General features: G+C 52.9%; 1 protein-coding gene across 1 annotated transcript in view; it reads right to left on the bottom strand.

The window, feature by feature from the left end:
• Positions 1-13,667, bottom strand: part of F8 (coagulation factor VIII) — a 589,495-nt gene extending 575,828 nt beyond the window's left edge. Inside the window, exon 1 of the mRNA XM_085630970.1 lies at positions 12,738-13,667. Coding sequence (XP_085487096.1) covers positions 12,738-12,895 — 158 coding nt within the window. The 5' untranslated portion in view covers positions 12,896-13,667. The remainder of the gene's footprint in view (positions 1-12,737) is intronic.
• Positions 13,668-23,044: the final 9,377 nt, after the last annotated feature.

Raw genomic sequence — 23,044 nt, 5'->3', positions numbered from 1 at the left:
GGCTGGCGTATCCTTTCGCCTCGATATCCAAAAGGGAAATAAGCCTGTAATTAGAAGGGTCCCCAGTGTCTCCCTTTTTAGGTGTCGTTTGACCCAGCGCTTGCGCTGGTCTGGCGAGACTTTAAGTAAGTGCTTTAAAAAATGCTACCGCCGGCCACAGCTTGCAGTGCATGTGCGCGGGCGCGCGCTTTAGCAGAGGCGCCATATGGCGTGATTACTGCTGCACGCGCACCACTCGCGCACATGCACTGCAAGCTGTGGCCGGCAGTAGCATTTTTTGAAGCCCTTACTTTCACTTCGCTTCCTCACTTTCTGTTTCAGAATGGAAGTGGAGCTGTAAGGCCAAGGAAAGAAAACTTTGTCAGGTAATTCCTTTGCTTTTTTTTGCTCACTGTCAACCTAAAAAGAGACAGAACAAAAAGAATACGTAAGATAAGAACTTTTGGAACACGCAGCGTGCCATATGTAAATTACGTAGCACTCAGAGCTGCCAAGTTCGGAACTAAGGAAATAGGTTCGAGTCTCGGCATCGGCTCAACATTCTAGGCAAATCGCAATAGCTTGGCGGACACGTCCCCTAATGGCTAAACTGGCAATTTTGGAGTTTGGGGATCTGGGTTGTAATCTCAGCTCCAGTATTTAACAATGTGTGATTCTGCATAAAACACTTTATTTTCCTGTGTCTCAGATTTGTAAATAGCCGCGAAATGTATCTGTAAATATGTCAAGTGTAATTAAAAGGTGGAAATCCATTAATTTATACCCCACCACTGCTCAGCAACTATGCTTAAACTTTATAGCTACCAATAAACATCTATAGGCACAAAACACTGCTCTTCCCCGTCCCGCGACAGTGACATGATGTCAATTCCCTCCGCTAGCTGTTTCTAGACCGATGTTAGAATTGGGGATCTCTGGTTGGCACAGGTAGGTACTTTTGACAAGCAGGGACCCTCTCCTCTAGTCAAGGTAAGGGGTTACACTCTTAAAATAACCCCCGCTCACCCTCTAGGTAGCTTGGTGCAAGCAGACAAGGCTTATCTCAGAGCGTTATAGGTTAAGTATTTGGGACCACATACAGTAACTCAGTGACAACACCACAAATGGACTCCACATTGGGATTATCAAAAATAAGTATTTTATATCAGGCTTAGCAGAAGACCAAATAACGATAAAAAGGCCTACAGTACTATTAGCAACAAGCAGTTCTTTGTTACAGCGTACTTTCAAAGTTCTGTGCGCTTCGTTCTTCGTGGTTCGGCCTGTACGGGGATGAACTGGCCTACAGAATGAGTCTATAAGCGCTGCGGACGCTCCGGTGCGAAGCGTACACCGTACGGTGCGAACGTACACAGTACCTTAGCTTTGGAGAGTTCGTCACGGACGCTGCGGTGAAAGCAATGCGTTGTACGCTGCGATGTCCTCTTTTCGCGGTGCGAGCTTACGGCTCGTTGGGGGCCCTGAGTCGTGTTGCTTGAGGGGACGGGACGTTGTACGGTGCTTTCACTGTTCGTTGCGACGTACGAGCCGTACTGCGGGAGTGGCTTTCAGTCTTTGGCTGCAGTGCGGGGCGTACGTACGGTGAGTACTTTCCTCCCCTTCGATGCGAGTGGCAGCCTTAACTTCAGCGGCAGGGTGCGGGTCGCACCAACCAAGATAGCTCGATGAAGCGCAGCGTTGTACGCGGCGAAGTCAGCCAGTCACGGTGCGATCTACGGGTCGTAGGACGTGTTGTTCGAGGCAGACAGGCGGGTACGGTGTGTTGCTGGATACGATTTGGCGGTACGAAGCGTACACAGCTCCCGGCCTCGGCAAATGCTAAAAACAGCGTTTCTAGCAGCGGATGAAGTCCACTGGTCCTGGGACTTCGGTCAGGGGGCAAGCTCACTCACAAGTCCTTGGAGATCTTTAAGCACAAGTTGAAGTAAAGTTTCTTTGTAGTCTTTCTACTCTCCTTCAGCAGCAAGGCAACCACTGCAGGCCAGTCCCCCAGGTCAGGGACAGTACTCCTCCTTACAGCTTTTCTAGTTCCTTCTCCTCAGGCAGCGGTTCTTCTTGTCAAGCAGGATCCAGTTTCTTGGGAGCAGGGTCCCAATACTTATAGTGCAATTCTTTTGTTCCTGCAGGCCAGGGGGCCTTTGCCCAGTTCAACCCAGTTCTGGAGTTCTTTGTTTACCGGACTCTGGCTTCTCTTTTCAGTGTGCAGGGCAGAGACATCAGACGCTCCCCAGGGGGTGGAGCCAGCATTGTGGTGGAAAGGCACAGCCCTATTCAGAGTGCAGGTGTACTCCTCCCACCTATCTATATGTAATCTCTCTATTCACCACCGGGCTGCCCCAGTCTGTCTCCTGGAATTCCCCAGCCCTGTCACTCACAGAAACCAGACAGCAGATACACATCCTAGCAGAGGCTGGCTGAAATGGTTAGGCAAGCAAACACCAGCTTTCTAAAAGTGGTATTTGCAAACACAGAATATTAAAATAAACTTTACTAAAAGATGTATTTTATTATTCTGAGTTCAGGCATACTAAACTCGAATTTCTACCATGTTCCCTGGGTCTGTTAGGATCATAGAATGTAACAATCTTAACAGCCCATTCTGTCCTATGGAGAATAGGTAGCCTTACAATAGTGAAAAACGAAAATGGCTATAATTCACTACTAGGACATGCTACATACATGAGGGCTTGTCCTACCTTATGCTTACAATGCACCCTGCCCTTGGGCCTACCATAGGGGTGACTAATATGAAGTTACGGGAAGGTTTGGGGGCTGGCAAGTGGGTGCACTTGCCCAGTCAGCATGACAGTACCAGACTACACGCAGGTTCTGCAATGGCAGACCTTAGACACATTTTACCAGGCCGCTTCTGTGGGTGGCACAACCAGTGCTGCAAGCCCACCAGCGGCATTTGCATTTAGAAGCCCTGGCACTCCTGGTGCACTTTACGGGGTCTGATAGTAAACCAAATAAGCCAATCATGGAATCCAACCAACATATACATTTTATACAGGGAGCATTTGCACTGTGGCACTGGTTGGCAGTGGCACAGTGCTCTGAGCGGCCAACACCAGCAAAACACATGAGGCACAGCGACAAAAAGAGGAAGGGAGACTCACGCCAAGGTGCCCGGTCTAACAGCCGACATTATATTTATCCCTGCACCAGTCCTAGCCTGCCCGGGCAAGCTGTGGTGGTAGCTGCCGGCTTCAGAGTGCTTCGGTGTATCCGGGGAGGGGGAAGTGCTGAGCCCAGCCAGTGAGAGTCACGGGGACCTCAGGAGATCTGCCTTTGGAGGGATAAGTCCACCAAACCTGGGGGGAGGGGACGTCCAAAATGTCCCGATATTTAGAGGATTTACTTCAGTCGCTGCACTGGGAAGAAAAGGTCCTGTTCACAACAAGAAATCAGAATATACGACATATCGATATAGCTGCACCTCTATACGCTTTTGTCAAGCAAAAACAGACGGCTCTCAGAAACGCTCAACAACCACAGACCTACTCCTTCCTGTTTTGGACTCATCAGTGTTATCTTTGATACAGGTGGGTGTGGTGAAGCTCGGAGCGGTTGGTAGGTTAGTAAAAGTGCTGGTGTGGACCATTCCGTATGTAATGTGCCGAGACAAGACATATGTACAAAAGAATCACTGAGCAACAAACGTGTGGCATTACGGCTCACAGCTTGAGTTGAATAAAGTCCTACCTTTTCTCAAAAACGTTCAACAATCACAGACATTGTTTGACCTGTGTGAGGCTCATCGGTGTGGTAGTGTTAAAAGCGAGCGATGTACCGTTTCTCAGTATAGGGGCACCCTTTTGAGAATGTGCAGCCGACATGATGTTCGTCCGATTATCTCTAAACGCACCCATTACTCCATGGTTACACCCAGGCTTTAAGCTCGGTTATGACACACGCACGCTTGCACACTCTCTCTCGAGCAAAGTTCGGAACAAAACATGCTAAGCCAAACAATCACAAACCCAATTAGCACCTATATTGAGGGTATGGCATCCCCGCTTTTCCCCTATTTACAATTGTACCTGTAGTATTTGCTGTGAGTGAAGTCCCCCTCTCAAAGGACCAGGTTCACAAAACTCTTTATGTGAGTGTTCTCACTGCTGGAAACTCAAGAACAACCCTCCAGCTTAATTTGTTCTGTGGTCCAAAGATTTCCATAGAAACTCACGACTGGCCCTGTCGAATGCTAGGGTCCCGAATATCAAGGCTGTGCAGTCTTGATCCCACCTTGGGGAGAGGAGTTGGCTTAACGGCTCCTCGAATCTGGGGACCTGGGTTCGAGTCTCGGGAACGACGCTGAACATCCTGTGATTCTGGGCAAATCACTTAATCTCCCCGTGCCTAACAAAACAAGCATTGGTATAGCCAATAGGTCTCGCCTTTGGGACCTTATAAGTGTTTAGCCATGCAACACTTGATGTTGTTGCACCAAGGATATTGTGCTGAATAACTAAATACTTATAAGGTCCCAAAGGCGAGACCTATTGGCTATGCCAATGCTTATAAGTATTTAGTTATGAAGCACAATATCCTTGGTGCAACAACATCAACTGTTGCATGGCTGAACACTTATAAGGTCCCAAAGGCGAGATCTATTGGGCATGCCAATGCTTGTTGTGGATAGGTTGCAGCAAGGAGCCTTTCCAAGTCTACGGGACTATTGAGTTTGTCAGACAATGCTGATAAAGTGGCGTGAGCATGGTTCCCCAGAAGTCGTAGTCTTCTTTGAAAAGATGGCCTGGTAGGCCATGAGGGCCGGGTGCCCCATCTGTTCTGATATTTTCTAAGATGGCCATCTCACGATTCCTCGGAGCCAATGCTTCAGATATTCCCTCAATGGTTGGCAATTTCCCTGCCACAGATGGTCCAGGTGTATCTGCGGGAGAAGTGTCAGGCCAGCCCATGATAATGAGGGGCCTTTGCGTGCCCGATGATGGTGGATTAGGGGCTCCACAGTATAGTTTGGTTACATGGTTTATCCATGTGTCACTGGCGACCGCATTGCGTCGATCATGTCCATGCCCTGAAAGCCTGTTAATATACGACCAGAATTCCGCCTGTTTGCATGCAGTCAGCAAAGTGAAGCCATGCTGCTTGGACAGTGCATTCTTCTCACAAGACTGTGTTTGGGCACTTTGGTTTACATAGTATTGTTTGATTTGACAGACTGGATCTTTCCAGTCTGGTATTAGACACCTTTGGTAGTAACGTGCCCAAATCATGATGGCGCCACCAGACCAATCTGTATGTCGTGTATTTCAAACAATTTACCCACTATTAATGTATCAGACGATGTGCGATATTTGGAACCACTGCTACCCGCTGTTATTTTGCTCATACAACAGACCGTGCCGGTGTGCACACAAGCGACCCTGCAGGTGATCCCTTGGGTAAAGTGTGCTGCGGGGGCACACAACAGACCATGTAGGTGATAATCCCTCGGGTAGGGTGCACCGCGGGTACACACAACAGACCATGTAGGTGATAATCCCTCAGGTAGGGTGCACCGCGGGTACACACAACAGACCATGTAGGTGATAATCCCTCAGGTAGGGTGCACCACGGGTACACACAACAGACCATGTAGGTGATAATGCCTCCGGTAGGGTGCACCGCGGGTACACACAACAGACCATGTAGGTGATAATCCCTCGGGTAGGGTGCACCGCAGGTACACACAACAGACCATGTAGGTGATAATCCCTCAGGTAGGGTGCACCGCGGGTACACACAACAGACCATGTAGGTGATAATGCCTCCGGTAGGGTGCACCGCGGGTACACACAACAGACCATGTAGGTGATAATCCCTCGGGTAGGGTGCACCGCGGGTACACACAACAGACCATGTAGGTGATAATCCCTCGGGTAGGGTGCACCGCGGGTACACACAACAGACCATGTAGGTGATAATCCCTCAGGTAGGGTGCACCGCGGGTACACACAACAGACCATCTAGGTGATAATCCCACAGGTAGGGTGCACCGCGGGTACACAAAACAGACCGTGTAGGTGATAATCCCTCAGGTAGGGTGCACCGCGGGCACACACAACAGACCATGTAGGTGATAATGCCTCAGGTAGGGTGCACCACGTGTACACACAACAGACCATGTATGTGATAATCCCTCAGGTAGGGTGCACCGCGGGTACACAAAACAGACCATGTAGGTGATAATCCCTCAGGTAGGGTGCACCGTGGGTACACACAACAGACCATGCAGGCAATCCCTCAGTAAGGGTGCACACAACAGACCGTTTCAGTGATATTTACACAGGTAGGGTGCACCGCAGGTGCACACAACAGACCGTGGGGATGATCCCTCAGGTAGGGTGTGCCCTGGGTGCACACACCAGACCGTGGGGGTGATACCTCAGGTAGGGTGTGCGCGGGTGCACACACCAGACCGTGGGGGTGATACCTCAGGTAGGGTGTGACCTGGGTGCACACACCAAACCGTGGGGGTGATACCTCAGGTAGGGTGTGCGCTGGGGCTCCAGCAGACCTCTATCTGAGGGAACCATGGGTCCTTGTGTGAAGGATCAAAGCGGATCTGAGGAGGGCGTGGGTGCAGCCCGGGTCCTAAAACACTGGGCCCCATTCACAACCTCCGCTCTGCAGTACATAAGGTATTGTGACAGTAATTGTACTGACTACTACAAACTGCTGTTCACAAAGGGATGGCCGGAGAGTTCCACCGCTCTATGGAGGATCTGTCCCAGTGGCAGAATGGAAACCTCAGTACATGGAGGTGTTAAAATGAGGGAGTGGGGAAAAATGAAAAACAATTACGACTAAATGGGAGGAAATTAGGGAAATTTAAAGAGGGGTTTGGAGGGACATGCTAACACAGAACACACCCACAGAAAAGTAAGGCCATTGCTCTTCACAAACTGAGTCAGTGCCGGACTGGCCGCAGCGGGCACGGGCGTTTTCCCGAGTGGGCTGCCAGGGTGGGGGGCGGTTTGGACCCCTGGGGGGCAGTTTTTGTTACCCAGGGCCAGTTTCGCAGCTGTACTATTGGCCCCCTGTAACAAACACGGCAGTGGTGAAACGGGAGTGGTGCTTCTAACTAGCACCCCTCCCCCTTCAGACCCCTGGGGGCCGCCAGAGCTATTTGCCAGGGCCGGTTTCGGTTCCCAGTCCCACCTGGAACTGAGTCTGTTACAAGAGACACTTCTGAAGTTACAACTGCCCTAAACATGTCAAAACAGGCTTCAATGCACTTCACTTAGGCTTGGAGTAAGTCAAGCAGCACATGTGGCCAATCTCTGGTACTGCATGACACTCCCATAGAAGTTATTGCTGGCAGGGAATTAAAACTACACCCCATAGGAACTAATGTTAAATTGATTACATTAGTTTGCCATTAAAAATCATATCTATCTTTCTTTAATTTTATCTTTTATTTTTTACTGATAAACATATATATATTTAATATTAAACTTAATTTAAAAATAGTAAACTATTATACTTTGGAAAAAATATTTTACATTAAATGTATAACTGTGAATCAAATTTCTTAAGTAAACATGTGATGATAAGTTTTTTATTGTTGTTGATAATTTGAAATTAAAGTAATATATTTCAATAATTGTATTATTTATTTTTTTTGAAAACCTTTATTGACATTTCAATCAATTACACGTATGGGCCTACAACCCCGGGGGCCGGCCGCTAAACAATCAGAATAACAGAAAGCAGGTCTATCACAGTCAGTACCTCGGGGAGCAAAATCTCGACGCTAGCATAATCTCAGTCTCTGAACAGCCCAAGTAGGAAACCAGGATAATAAAGGTTTACATTTTATGATAGAAAAGGATGGAAGGATCAGGTGCCAAACAGTTTCCCCGCAGCGAAAAATGGCAGGCAGAACGATGAACATAAACAATACACAGCAGTCTATCTAAGCAATGGCGCTAAAACGGGAAGTTCAGGATGTGGAGGAATGACACGGCCATTTGCGCCTGCAACCCCCTGCCCCAAGACCCAGGAAACTCCACGGAAATTATGGCACTCCGGAAACAGCAGTGATTAACAACAAAGGAGTACTACCATGCTGATCCCAGAAAAAGACAAAGAAGAAAAAGAGAAGAAAAGGAGGCCATAGAAAAAGAAGGTGAAAGACTAAAGGATCCCCCCCCCAACCCCCCACCCTGCACCTCTGCAGATGAGTACAGCCCCTCCCCCCAGCAGTGTGCCTGTCGCCCCGGAACCAGACCCGAAATATAGAGGAAACAGAGAAAAGGAGTAGGAAAAGAGCCCCCACCAGACGGGGGGTAGAGAGAGTATTAATAAACTAGAGGAGGGCCTGTAAAACACGCCCCCGGCTTTTCCCTCCCGCACCATACGTTTTCCCGCAAAGCATACAATACAGAACACGAAATCGACCCTGTCCAAGTGAAGTAGGGAGCATTACGCACTTGGTACACTAACAGTTATGCCGTGAGAGCACACAACTCCCGAGCCCGCCCGCCTAGTAGGTGACCACCTCGGAAGGGTCAGCATCATCCTTGGCCACTCTTTGCAAACCCACCCATGCATACCCCCCGTCCCAGTGCCATGTCCAATGTTACCAGGAAGAGAAGTGTCCAATAAAACTCAGGAAGCGACACACACAGGTAGGGTAGAGGGCTCTGAAGATCGACACAGTCAGCTCTAGGGAGGATCGTCTTTCCCGATGCCGAGCCAGGATTTACACTGCACACCAGGCCCAGGAAGGCGGAATCAGCCAGGGCGGGCGACCGTTGCTTGGACGTTGCCTGGGTCGCCGGAGACCGCGCACGGGACAAGGCCACCACCCCCCACTCAGGTCCGAAACCTCCGGAACAGACCAAATCCACAGCCAGCTGATCGCACTTTAATATGCTGTCCGGAGAGTCCAGGCGTGCACTATTCACAGGGGCGGCCACGACACTGTCCCCCCGTGCGCGGCGTGAGAAGTCCCAGTGCACCTGGGGATAGGCAGGCGGCAACTGTTCCGACGCTGATGCCACTCCATCGAGCTTGCTCCCCAACACCCAGGCTCCGTGAATCAGGGTGGAGTGAAGAGCACCGAGAGCCTCGAGAAGGTCACCGTACCCCAGCACAGCTCCCGGCGCTCGCTCCGCTACGCTCCTCAGAGTCGCCCCCTCCCAATCCTGCTGCAACCCGGTGTGCAGGATGGTGGACTCTGGCATACCAAAATGGCCGCTGGGTAGGTCCATCCCAGATAGGGACCGGGGCTCAGACACAAGCGCCTCGGGTTCCATGGCACTGGTAACTGGGTTCCGAGGGCAGGCAAACAATATGTCCGGTGTGTGGTCACGGGCCACAGTCATCCCCACCACGGACCAGCGCCCGCGAAAATCCGGGAGCAGCCCGCAAGAATCGGGACAAGGTACGGGCGTCGTCCGGGCAGCTCACCGTCGAAGGCTGAAGCAATCACCGGAGAGTCTTGGAGTTGCCGCCTCGGGCACGCATTCGTTCAGCTACGCTTAGTGGTAGGAGCGACCACGGCAAAGCGCAGTCCGACATTCGCACCCCTCCGGCAGTCCGACCCCACCCAGTCACCAAGGCCGTTGTTGTTGCACTACCGCCCGGCCACGGCGATCACTCGAGGTCCCGGCTCCGGGGCTGCACAGGCCGCAAACATCAGACGGACATTTCTCCGGCGGTACCGCTGCCAGAAACTTCGGGGTCACACGGCCGGTTGCCGCTCGCGTTCACCAACACGGGTAGATAGCGCAGGCTAAGGATCTCGTGCAGGATATCTGTGCGGGGTGCGGAGGTTCACGGAGCCGGGAGCCTACGCTGCCATCCCGGTCGCCATCTTGGCTCCTCCCCCAATAATTGTATTATTTAATGCACATTATATTTAATGAGTCTCTACCTGAAAACATAAAGTTAGCATGCTAGGGAAGGGCTATGCAGAACCATTTACTCAAATGAAAGAGTAAAGTTAGTCCGCTATGGAAGCGCTATGTGCAGCCAGAGACGTTTCAAGGCACGGGCAAAGTGGGCAACTGCCCAGGCCCCCCACCTTCCTAGGGCCCCCTGGGTACGAGAACTTGCTCTCTGAGTTAATTCTGTGTGTATTTGTATCAAAACCAATAATGCAAAAAGTTTGCTCCACCTATCTAAATTATATAAACGCTAATAAGTCGTTATAACAAAAAGTCACTCAGGCTAGACCATATCAGGAACAAGAGAGGGATGAACAAATCGGTTATAATGACAACATTTATTTTTGTCTTGTTGATGTTCACAAAACAATGATTAAGTATCAGAATTAATTAATATTATATAATAAAATATATACAACATCAATAACAGCCTAGTTCCATACAACACATTCATCCCCACAACATCCTGTCTGTATCAAAAAGATCGTCCCGACCAAGGGTTGGTGCACGTAATTTGGATCTATTTGAGGGACAGGAAAGCAAGGGGACACGGCAACGCCCGTTTCAGTGCTATCACCCCCTAATTGGGGTGTCACCTTCTTCAGGGCGTAAGACACATATGCATTGCTGCTTTCTACTCCGGACTTCTCCTAAATAAAAGCCGTAAATAAAAAATACAACTCTGGCACCTTCAGTCTCGTGGAATCTTCTGCCACCAGAGCGCCACGCGCATTAGAGGACAAAACTGCATGTTGTTTTCTCGCTTTGCAATTTCAAGCCATATGCTATTTCCTTGAAACTCCAAGGGTGGAAATTGGGGGTCAGCGCCCACACGCTTTACGGGGGTGGGCGTGCATCAGAGGCATTACGAGACAAGCGCCCAGGTCACGCTTAGACGCGCTTCGCAGCGCCAAGCAGATGATGGATGAGAAAAGCTGGCGCTTCTGCCTCTGCTGACACTCAGGGCCTCCGTAGCGACAGGCAGCTACAGAGCCTCCCGCGGGCAGATGCGGCACCCCCACGCGTCGGGCAGGAGATGTGCCAAGTGCCAGCCGCTGCCGGGGGTGGCACGTGTTTCCAGGGGTGTGCCGCACCTGGCAGGTAGAGCGCCCGGGAGGCCTGGCATTGAGTCACGCCGCATACTGCCCCTTGACAGCAGTTCACGAGTGAGTGATGCACAAGGGAGACCGTCCTCGGGGGTGAGGCGAATGAGGGCGCAATCCTGGCAAGATCTGGGAGGTAGAAAATGTTAGGCGTACCCCGCCATCCTCCGTGCCAAGAAACCGTGCCCTTCTCAGTTAATTTAAAGAGATGTGCTACAAAGTGTCGCTGATGGTGGAGCAGTGTGGAGGATGTATGACATCATAGCATAGAGGCTTTATGACTTTACGATACATGCCACTATGATGCCACAGGAGCCTTATTACAACGCAGCAAGACTTTATGACATCAGAACTCATGGTATATTGACAGCTTGGGAGAGGACTTCAGAGATGGAGCTTTATGACGTCAATGCAGGGATGCTTAATCAAAGAGAAGCTTTATGACATCACAGCAGCGAGCAGCGTGATTTTACTGCATGGGCTATTGATTGGCAGTATTATGACGTCACTGGGAGGACTAACAATGCGATCTGTGACATCACAGCAGAAAGAATCCGCTTCACCACAAAGGCGGGCATCCGTGGTATCACCACAGCAAGAAGAATCCATGGCACCAGAAAGGCGGGCCTTCGTGACATCATCACAGCAGCACGGGTGACACTGAGTAAAAGACACGCTGCACCTGTTCTTGCTGCAGAGCGATTGTGATGTCACGCTGATCCATCACGCACAGGCCAGCTTCAGATAATGCCTGAAGGAAATGAGCCTTCACGGCACCCGACATCACAACGGTAACTTACGAAGCAGGTGGCAGCTGCTTGTGAAGTATTCAGACGTCCTTGTGATACAATGTGGCGGCAGCCTGGTAAACCCTGTCTTCTGTACAGTAAAGACACGCCACCTGTTACAACAACTCCTCGTCTTCTATTTCCAACCAAGCCCTTGTGACGTAGCACGTAAGTATTGAGAGCGCCCGCCGTAAGGCGTGCCTTGCTCTGCGTGTGGCGCATGCGTGGTATGGGTGTTTGGGTAGGCAGCTGACAGTTTGGGCAGGTTCAGAGACCCGACTATAGCGGACCTCACACTAGGGTGCAGGCCGGAGCAGTGGAGAGGGCTTGGGAGCAGTACCGGGGCAAGTCAGATCACCGTATTGGATCGAAGGAGGTAGCACCTGGGAAGCCTTCACAGCAGCGAGAAAAAGCAGACACACTACTGCCGCCATGTATGGACACTTGGACCTGCAGCACTCCCCGTCCCGGGATTTTAACAGCATCGTCCAGATCTGCAGCGTCAATGTACAGGAGCCGGTAAGTGGGGCATGCTGTACGTGTAAAGCGTGCTGCACTTGGAGCACGCGTGCGCATTAAAAAAAAGTGAAATTGCATGAGGCTTGCGAGGACGGAAGGGGGACAGGAGATGTGCACATCACATGTCTGTACGTGCGTGTTCACAGGCGCGTTCACAACCTCCAGTCGCCCCTGCGCGTGCCCATCTCCTGTCTCCCTTCCGAAGCAAGTCAGTAACAATAGATCTCGCTAGCAACAGCACTTTCGCGCTGCAATGCCAGGCGAGACCTAAAAATTTTTAAGTTGTTCCAAACAGGAGCCACCAAAATATTTCTTGCCAGGGCCCCCGGAATCCTTAAGATACGGCAGTGTGCAGCCATTTCCTGGTGGTGTAAAGCTTCTGTTTCCTACCTGTTGATCCCACAGAGAGGCCCATATCTTACCCGGGCTTGTCATGTAGCGCCTCGAGGAGTCCAGCGTCTTGGTAGTCCCAGTCCAGCTCCACAGCAGCGATGAAGTGGGTTCTGGTGAAGCCAGTGATCGCCTGGAGCAGGCAAAAGAGGCAGAAGGCGCCGAGCAGGACTGCCCCCACGCCGGGCATGGTGAGGCTCAGGAGGACGGAGGGAGAAGAGGGGGGGCGCTGTACCCTCTGTGTGTCCTCAGAGAAGGGCGACCCTCTGGGGTGCGAGGACACGCTTCTGCACCAACAGAAAGGAGCACCCTCTCCAGGGCTGGCACAGACCTCTCTGCAGCTCTCCCATCCAGACAGGTCCAAGGGTGGCACAGATGCTCTGCAGCGCTTCCTTCCAAAGAGGAGAACCCTGTCCAAGGGTGGCACAGATGCTCTGCAGCTCTTCCTTCCAATGAGGGTGCCCTCTGCAGAATAGCTCAGACTTTTCTGTGAGGCACAGACCCCTGTATCAGCTCTCCTCCTCCAGAGACAGGAGTGCCCCCTCCAAGGTGGCACGGACCCTTCTGTCAGCTCTCCTACTGAAGAGACAAGAGTGCCCTTTCAAAGGTGGAACCGACCCTTCTGTGACTGTCAGCTCTCCTCCTCCTCCAGAGACAGGAGTGCCCTCTCCAAGATCTCTTCCAGAGTGAAGAGTGCCCTCTCCAAGGTGGCACAGACCCTTCTGTCAGCTCTCTTTGTCCAGGGACAGGAGTGCCCTCTCCGAGGTGGCACCAGACCTTCTGTCAGCTCTCCTCCTTCAGAGACAGGAGTGCCCTCTCGAAGGTGGCCCCGACCCTTCTGTCTGCTCTCCTCCAGAGAGGAGTCCCCTCCTCGGGGTGGTGGTGCACACCCCCGTCTGCCGCTCTCAGAAGTCGAGATGCCCGCACTCAGGAGGCGCAGCACTCCACGCCCAGCACTGCCCGGATCTCTGGCAGAGAAGGAGCCCCCGAGGAGAGGAAGCCGCACCAGGAAACGGGAGGGTCGCGGGATGACTTAACACTTTCAAGGAGAAGAGGAACTGCAGCGAACCAGAGGTGGGCGGGAGGTGTGCCAAGTACACGTTATTGTGTGCTCCTGGGCGGACAGGCTAAGGCAGTCACTCACATATCAGGCCCGCCTGTGCGAGGGCTGCGGGGCTGGGGCCGGGTCAGGTACATGCGAGGCACTGGAGGCTGAAGACTCGGAGGGGTTCAGATTGAAACTCGCGTCCAGTGGGCACTCGGGGGTAATCAGGAGTCTGCGCAGGGGTAGCACAGCGAGCTACCTGCTCTGTGTCAGGTAGAAAGGAACAGCAGTGGCACCTGCAGGGCTCGGCACTGATGGTTGCAGCGTGAGGGGGTGCTCGCCAGTACCAGAGACCCTTCTTTTAGAGATGGGTGATCGGGGGCCACAGGAACCAGACACCTCAACGGAGGACGCCTGGCAGATGCGCACCTATGGAGCAAACCAACGGAGCACGGAATATAGGTGACATCACGGGGAGGCAGGACACAAGGGACCCCCGCAGGATTCATGGGCTGCTCCTGATGGACAGGCAGAGGTTGTGCAGTAAACTTCATACAAGCCCAGCAGCCCCCCCCCCCCTCCCCCCCCTCCACCAGCAGTGTTGTCTCTCTCAAGGGTTGGCCATGTTTGTGGCGCAGAGAGAGACCCTTACACAACTATAATGTACTTCGGAGTGACGGGGACTCAGGATAGGTAATAGGGCAGAAAACTTTCTCTGTACAGAAGAGGCATTGTATCGATTCTAATAGGCCTTAGAGGCCTCCCTCCTGGCTTCTTACTAGAGCTGGATTTGGGCAAACCGCTAACACACGCGTTAGATCGGGCATCCCTCCCTTACACAAATCACAGAGCCCGCTTGTGTTTTCGGAGTTGTTCCACTTTGCTGTACGCGCTTCATCCAGAGGGAGGATTTCCAACCTCAGTACGAGAATACAGCGGCGAATCCTGTGATCTAATAACAAATATGTATATTTCTCAGGGGATTTTAGACTATAGTTGTTGTATATTCTATATAGTGTTTTAATTGAAGACAATGTTCGACGTCCAGGTCGAAAATTAATTTCCAGGTCCGATTCTTTAAAAAGAGCTTCAAAAGTGCCGGTGTCCAAGTTTCTAAAAGTGCTACTGTGCAGTGAGACAGGCTAAATGCTATATGAGGATTCTTATTGAAAGTGTAACGCAGCCACTCTTCTCTGAAAGTCAGCGTGTAAAAGATGCTATGCCCATCCTATTAAGCTCGAGATGGCCCTCGCGTGTATGCTGACTAAGGAGAATGTGAGGCGTAACGCTTGGGCCGGGACAGCTTGATTTGCTCTCTGTATAGAATTCCCTTCCCTCGTTTTCGCAGATTTCCAGGTTTTTCTGTGTATAGATTCTAGACCATAGGATAAGACAGGAGGGATTTCCATGCGATTGACCTCGAACATAGGTTGGAAATGGGTATTTCCAGAAGAAGAGTGTGGCCTCGGCAGTGCCCCTATGGGAGGAGTTCTGTAGGGTTTGGGAGACAATCCGACCTAAATACGTGTATTCTTTGACTGACTCTAGTGGTTTTACCCCCAATGTCCAATTGAAGTGTCGTAATCACTTTTTCCCCCTAAAACGTAGGATTCTAGTTTTCAAAATGCTTGGGACTAAGAAAAATATCATCTGCGTAGCCGCTGAATGCGTTTACGTTTCTTTGGAGTCCTATCAGTGTGAGGTCTAAAATCACAATGTTGTCCGCGTACATTAAAATATATATGTCACTCAATGCTAATTTCGGCGGAATGTTTTTTACATGTATAAAGTGCTCTGGTAAGTCGCTTAAATAAAGAGAGAATAGCAAGGGGGCAAGGAGACATCCCTGATTTAAACAGTTGAACATGAGATTGGTCTAGTTAAACCCTTTAACCCCCCCCCATTGGGGCTCTGCGCCGTGCTCCTGTGCGGGGGGATACAATAATTGTAAGTAAATCTTGTGGGATTCCCAACCTCACCAGTTTCTTCCAGAGTGCTGGTCTATCTACCCTATCAAAAGCCGTAGTAAAATCAATAAAAGGACAGTATACAATTTGTGATTTTGAGGCAGCATATTTGTCAAGAATCGTTTGTAAAATTGCAATATTGTCTATTACTGTTAAAGAGCTGTAGTGTACTTAGGAGTGACTGGGACTCAGGCTAGGTAATAGGACAGTAAACTCCACGCAAGCCCACAAGGGGCCCAACGTACAGACCTCCCTTCCTAGCAGTCAATCAATCAGTCAGTAGTTGTAAAGTGAGGCTAGTCACCCCTAAGGGTATTCCAGTGCTGCGGTCTCGTTGATCTCGGTCGAGTCGCTTTATAAAATCCCAGAGGGAGGGTGACATTTGCGGGTGTAGGGGTAGGTCATTCCTGGACTTGAGGGCGAGGTAGGAGAAGGAACGGCCTCCGCTGGAGCTTCAGCAGATGCAGTGAACGTGTGAAAGAGTGGGAGACGGAGCACAGTTGTCGGGTGGGTTGGTGGAAGATCAGGCGGTGGTTAATGTATGCTGGACTCTGGTCGTGGAGAGCCTTGTAGGTGTGCGTCAACATCTTGAACTGGCATCTCTTCTGGACAGGAGGCCAGTGGGGGTTCCTGAGGTGGGGGTGATGCGGGTGCGTTTGGGAAGGTTGGGGATGAGTCTGGCCGCTGCATTCTGTATGGTCTGGAGTCTCTTGAGGAGTTGGGTGGAGGTTCCTGTGTAGAGTGTGTTCCATAGTCTAGCTAGTTGGTGACGAGGGCCGTCTCTCCCATGATTCGGCCATGTCTGTGGCACAGAGAGAGAACTTTAAAATTACTACAGTGCACAGAGCTGTAGCTGGGATCTGGGTTAGGTAACAGAAAAGAAAACGCCAAACAAACCCACCGGGGGCTCACTGTGCAGTGGCTCCTCCTCAGCAGTGCACTCTCTGTCCAGTGTCCGGCCACGTTTGTGGCACAGATGGAGACCCTTTAAAGAACTATAGTGCACTTAGCAGTGGCTGGGGTCCAGGGAAGGTAACAGGAAAGTAAACTCCATACAAACCCACCAGGGGCCCAGCGTATGGGACCCCCTCCCCAACAGTGCTGTCTCTCCCATGGGTTGGCTATGTTTGTGGCACACTGATAGACCATTTATAGAACTATGGTGTACTTAGGAGTGACTTGGACCCCGGGTAGGTAACAGGGCATCAAACTCTATACAAGCCCACCAGGGTCCCAGTTTACAGGGACAATAACAAAGCCACGAAAGAGGGACCCTGAATGAGTAAGATAGGTGAGGAAGGAATCAGGGAAATAACAATATCAAAAACCAACAAGACTTCCATCACACTACAAGTTCAAGTATTGGCAATACGTCCATAAAATTGGAAACACCCACAGACCAAGAGTACAGTTGTAAAAAATTAATTTGTTTCATTTATTTAATTATTTAATTATAGTGTGAGGGAAGTTTTGTTGTTTTTTGATCCAGTATACAGGGACCCCTCGCCGGCAGTGCCGTCTCTCCCACGTTCGGCCATGTTTGTGGCACAGAGAGAGACCCTTTAAAGAGCGATAGTGTACTTAGCTGTGACTGGGTTGCAGGGTGGGTAACAAGGGAGGAAACGCCATACAAATCCACCTTGAGCCCAGCGTATGGGCACCCCTCGCCGGCAGTGCTGTCTCTCCCAAGGGTTGGCCACGTTTATGGCGCAGAACGAGACCATTTAAAGAACTATAGTGAACTTAGCTGTGACTGCGATCTGGGCTAAGCAACAGGACCGTAGCTCCATACAAGCCAACCAGGGGCCCAATGTACGCTCCCCTAACAGTCAATCAATCAATCAGTATTTGTAAAGCGCAGCCCATATCATTGGTCAAAGTCGAAAAGCCAGGTCTTGAGTCGCTTTCTGAAATCCGCAAGAGAGGGTGCAGTTCGCAGGGGTAGGTCATTCCAGGCCTTGCCGATGAGGTAGGAGAAGGAATTACCTCCACTGTGGTTTCAGCAGATGCGGGGAACGTGTGAAAGAGCGAGAGGCAGAGCACAGTTGTCTGCTGGGTTGGTGGAAGATCAGGAGGTGGTTTATGCATGCTGGACCCTGGTCGTAGAGGGCCTTGTAGGAGTCTTTCAGCATCTTGAACTGGCATCTCTTCTGGACGGGGAGCTAGTGGAGGTTCCTGAGGTGGGGAGTAATGCAGGTACGTTTGGGGAGGTTGAGGAAGAGTCTGGCCGCTGCATTCTGTATTGTCTGGAGTGTCTCGAGGAGTTGGGTGGTGGTTCCGGCGCGGAGTACGTTTCTGTAGTGTAGGAAAGTAGGATGTGCTTTTATGGTTACCTCCACTTTGTGCCTGGTGTTCTGCTGTTTCTGACTCGTCTGACTGGTATCCTGCTAATCAGGACCCCAATCTTTGTGATTTCTCCCCTAAATTGGATATGGTGAGTACATAGGTACATCCCAGATTGGCTACTGGTGTACCCTTGTAAGTCCCTAGTATATGGTACTGAGGTACCCAGGGCATAGGTACACCAGGGGTCCCGCATGGGCTGTGTGAGACCGGCCTCACGGCGTTGCCCTCCCAATCCTCCAGCCACCCTGCAACCACCCTCAAGACACGACATCTCCGACTCCGGCCGCCCCAGCCACCCCGATCCGAGGGCCGGCCAGAGCCCTGACAGACTCGACACCCTACCACGCATGTCCGACCGAGGGAGCGGGAACCCTCGAGCCAGACCCAGAGGCGCCAGCCCAGTCACACCTCGGGTCGCCTTCCCCGGGAAGACTCGATCGGCCACCAGGCCCCTGGGGAGCAGGCGCCTCCCCTGCCGAGCGTCTGGGGTCCCTCCCAGACCCACCTGAAAAGACCAAAGAAGTGAGCGGCAGGAAATCCCGCCGAACCCCCTCCGTCACCCCAGTCCCCCCTCTGCGAGGACTCCGGACTTCAAAGAGAAAGCGGAGTATAACAAGGGGTGCCGGAGGAACAAATGCAGAGAAGACTTGGAACCATCCGAGCCTGCTGACGCTGTCGCGGCTCCCAAACGCTGAAGTCACCTGGGCCTGCTGAGTGACTCGCGGCCTCTCGCTATTGAACCACCTGAGCCCTGCTAACGAGGTCGCGGCTCCCGAACACTGAACCACCTGGGCCTGCTGAGTGACTCGCGGCCCCCAGCTAGTGAACCATCTGAGCCTTGCTGACGGAATCGCGGCTCCCGAACCCCGACCACCTGTGCCTGCTGAGAGACTCGCGGCGCTCCCCTTGAGGACGACTCGGTAAGAGATCGCCCAGAGACACGACACCCTCCAGCTCGAGGATTGTGAGCTATCCGCAGGGTATTTCGCAGAGACACTATCTTTAAAGACTGTCCCGCTACCCCCATTCCCCACGACCGATTTGTGGTACCTTGTGCCACTGCTGTACTGCTTGCACCTTGGATCATAAAGATCCCTTGAAATCATCGATAAAAGAACCTATCATCCTACAAAGAATACGTGTGGTGTCACTCTGTTCGTAGTGTAAGCTCAGGGTGTGCGCGCCTGGTTCGGCCTACTTGGGAGAGGTGGGTCAAAGGGGTGGGCAAGGCGTGTATCGAACCCACCTCCGGCGAACGCCTTTCCAACATTTGGTGGCAGACGACGGGATCCGAGCCGACACCGAAAGAGAGCGTGCAGTGAACGACTGACGCACTACCAAACAGAGATGGAAGGAGAAACCTCCCTGGGTGCCGCAGGTACCGAAACAAGCTCACCGTTCCGAGAGGATCAATTGGACTATTACACACATAGAGAATTAAAACAGTTTTGCAAGGACCTTGGCATCGCTACCACCGTTTTAAGCACAAAGGAAGACTTCCAGAAAGTACTGAAAACCTGGGTCGAGACGGGGGCGCCCCCGACCCAAACGGAAGGAGACTCTGCCCATGAACCACCAAGCATCCCGGTGAGAAACAACGGGCCAGAGGGGAACCTGTCCCCCGAGGAGCTAGCGGACCGAGAGAGAAGCCGCAACCACGAACTTGAACTGGCAAAGCTAAAAATCGAGGGAGAAATAAAGCTGGCAGAGAAAAAGTTGGCCGTCGAGCAGTTACGGCTACAAGGGGAACTCGAGTAGAAGAGACGCCAAAGAGAGCACGACGAAAAAAAACTCCAGCTAGAACATGAGCGCAGCCTGAAGGAGATCGAGTGGTGGGCTAAAAACGAAAAGTCACAGCCGCCCGGGAATCCACCGTCCGCTCCCACCGGGAAAACCAAAGTCCACATCCCCAAGGATGTGGTAAAAGAGTATTACAAAAATGACGATATCCAGCAGTGGTTTAAGGCCTACGAAGTCGCCATGACCTCTCACCGAGTCCCGCAGAAGGATTGGGGGGCTGGCCTATGGGGCCGGTTCCTAAGCGAAGGAAGAGACACCCTGCTAGATCTGCCCTCCACGGTCATGAACTCCTACAGCCACATGAAGGAAGCCCTCGTGGGCCGGTATGGCCTCACCCCCGAAATGTACCGACAAGGGTTCCGAGATTGCATGAAGATACCGGGCACCACGTGGGTAGAATACGTGAACTTTTACAGCCGAGCCTTGGACGGGTGGATCAAGGGCAGCAAGGTCTCCACCTTCGAAGAACTGTTTGATCTGATTGCCTGGGAACATTTAGCGGCCAATTGCTTTGTAGAACTGCGCCAACATCTCCTGGACAGTAAACTCACCGACCCTCGGAAGCTGGCCGCTGAGGCTGATCGTTGGGTGAATACCCGGGGCCCCGTGGGGGACTACGGCCGCCACAGTCAAGGCCCCCCCTGCCAAAGGGGCGGAGGAAACCACGGCCGACCAAGAGACTTCCCCGGGGGGTCCTCACACAGCCCCCCCAGCAGCCCACCAGCGGCAGGTTCAGCCCCGTCCCCAGCAAGCACCGGAGCCCCCGGACGGCTAGGTCCACGAGCTAGGATCACCTGCTTCCGCTACCAACAGCCCGGACACTACGCCAATGACCCCCAGTGTCCCCAGTATCAGCGAACCGCAACGACCAACCCCCCGGCCCGGCAGATGGCCTCCGTGGCTCTGGGGAAGAGATGGAGGACTCCGAAGAATGGGAACCAGCGGCCATGGCCCTGGTCTCCATGGTGATCGAGAAATGGTCCCCGGGACACCCTTGCCCGCCAACACAATGAAATACCGACAGCAGGTGACCATCAACGGCCACCGAGTCGAGGGCCTCCGCGACACCGGGGCGAGTGTCACCGCAGTCCACCGCAGCCTAATTTCAGAAGACCAGATCCTAACCGGTGCCCTCTGTCCGGTCGTATCCTCCGACAATTCTGAGAGTCTCTGCCAGATGGCGCTGGTGCCTTTCGAGTGGGGAGGGGTCACCGGAGAATTGAAGGTAGCGGTCCGAACATCACAACCCGTAGACTGCCTCCTGGGCAACGACCTGGAGAGTTCCCCGTGGGGGCAAGTAGAACGAAGAGCCCATCTCGAGATGATGGGCCTACCAGAATGGGTCTGCGCCACCACGCGCTCCATGACCGCGCGATTGCCTCTCTCCGAGGGCGGTGAGGCCCTCCCACCGAACACTGTCCCCGAGAACCGGGACACCCTACCAGAAGCGGACAACCCTCCTTCGGCGGGAGAAGAAGACACTAACCCAGGAGAAGGGCCGGAACCTTCCGCCCCTGAGGCCCTGACCGAGCTCGAAGAACTACCCGAGATGGCCCAATGGCGCTGAGAGGGAGGGCCCTCCCGGGAGGAGTTCTGCCAGGAACAGGCCACCTGCCCCTCCCTCGTGGGGCTCAGACAACAAGCCGAAGCCCAGGCCACCGGTGACCGAACCGGAACCCATTGGATTTATTGGGACAATGGCCTCCTATACAGCGAACAAAAGTCCGCCGAGCTAGGCGCAGCCCGAGTACTGGTGGTACCCCTGCGTTTCCAAAGCCTCCTCCTGGGCCTGGCCCACGATGTACCCTTGGCAGGGCACTTAGGACAAGACAAAACATATCAGCGACTGGTTACCCACTTCTATTGGCCCAAGATGCGAGCGAATGTAGAAGTACACTGCAAATCCTGCCTCACGTGCCAGGGCAGTGGGAAGAGTGGCGGAAAACGCAAAGCTCCCTTACAACCGTTCCCCGTTGTGAGTACCCCGTTCGAGCGGGTCGGCATCGACATCGAGGGACCCCTGGATCCAAAGACCGCCCAGGGCCACCGCTTCATCCTTGTCCTGGTGGACCATGCCACCCGCTACCCCGAGGCCATTCCCCTCCGCACCGTGACGGCTCCCGTGGTGGGCCGGGCTCTCATGGGGATCTTCTCCCGTGTCGGATTTCCCCGCGAGGTTGTGAGTGATCGCGGCACTAACTTCATATCCCGCTACATGAAGTCCCTGTGGCAGCAGTGCGGAGTCACATATAAGTTCACGACCCCCTACCACCCCCAGGGCAACGGCCTAGTGGAACGCTTCAACCGAACCCTGAAGGGAATGATCCTGGGCCTCGAAGAGCCCCTGCGCCGGAAATGGGACGTCCTCCTCCCTTGCCTCCTGTTCGCGTACCGAGAAGTTCCCCAAAGGTCTCTGGGGTTCAGCCCTTTCGAACTGCTATACGGACACCCCGTCCGAGGGCCCCTGAGCCTGGTCAAAGAGGGCTGGGAGACAAGCCCCCGGGGGACACCCCCTGATGTGTTCCGCTACATCCTGGCGCTCCGCAACCAGACGAGGAAGTTCAGAGAACTCGCAGAGGCTAACCTCGAGGCCAGCCAAGAAGAAATGAAGCGCTGGTATGACCAGAACGCAACCCTGGTCGAGTTCCAGCCGGGCCAGCAGGTTTGGGTCATGGCCCCGGTGAAGCCCTGCGCCCTACAAGACAAATGGACTGGTCCCTTCAAGGTGATCGAGCGGAAGAGTCAGGTCACGTACCTGGTCGATGTACAGTCCCCACGGAACCCCCTCCGGGTCCTCCACGTGAACCGTCTCAAGCCCCACTTTGTGAGAACAGAATTAAGTTTGCTACTGGCCACCGATGATGGGGCGGAAGAAGACACCGAACCCCTGCCCGACACCCTGTGCGCTAAAGACCTGGATGGTTCCGTGGAGGGAGTGAGACTTTCAACCACCCTCACTCCCCAACAGTCCGACGACTGCCGCCAGCTGCTCAGACAATTCGCAGACCTCTTCTCCCTCATTCCAAGGGTCACCGACTGGTGTGTCCACGACGTGGACACCGGCGACAGCCCACCTGTGAGACACCGAGCCTACCGGGTGCCTGACCGGGTCCGCACCTGCATCAAGACCGAGGTACAGAAGATGCTCACCCTTGGAGTAATCGAACCCTCCGACAGCCCC

The sequence above is a fragment of the Triturus cristatus genome, chromosome 10 (genome assembly GCF_964204655.1).
Source record: "Triturus cristatus chromosome 10, aTriCri1.1, whole genome shotgun sequence".
In the NCBI taxonomy this organism is placed as follows: domain Eukaryota; kingdom Metazoa; phylum Chordata; class Amphibia; order Caudata; family Salamandridae; genus Triturus; species Triturus cristatus.
This window is presented reverse-complemented; position numbering and strand designations above follow the sequence as displayed.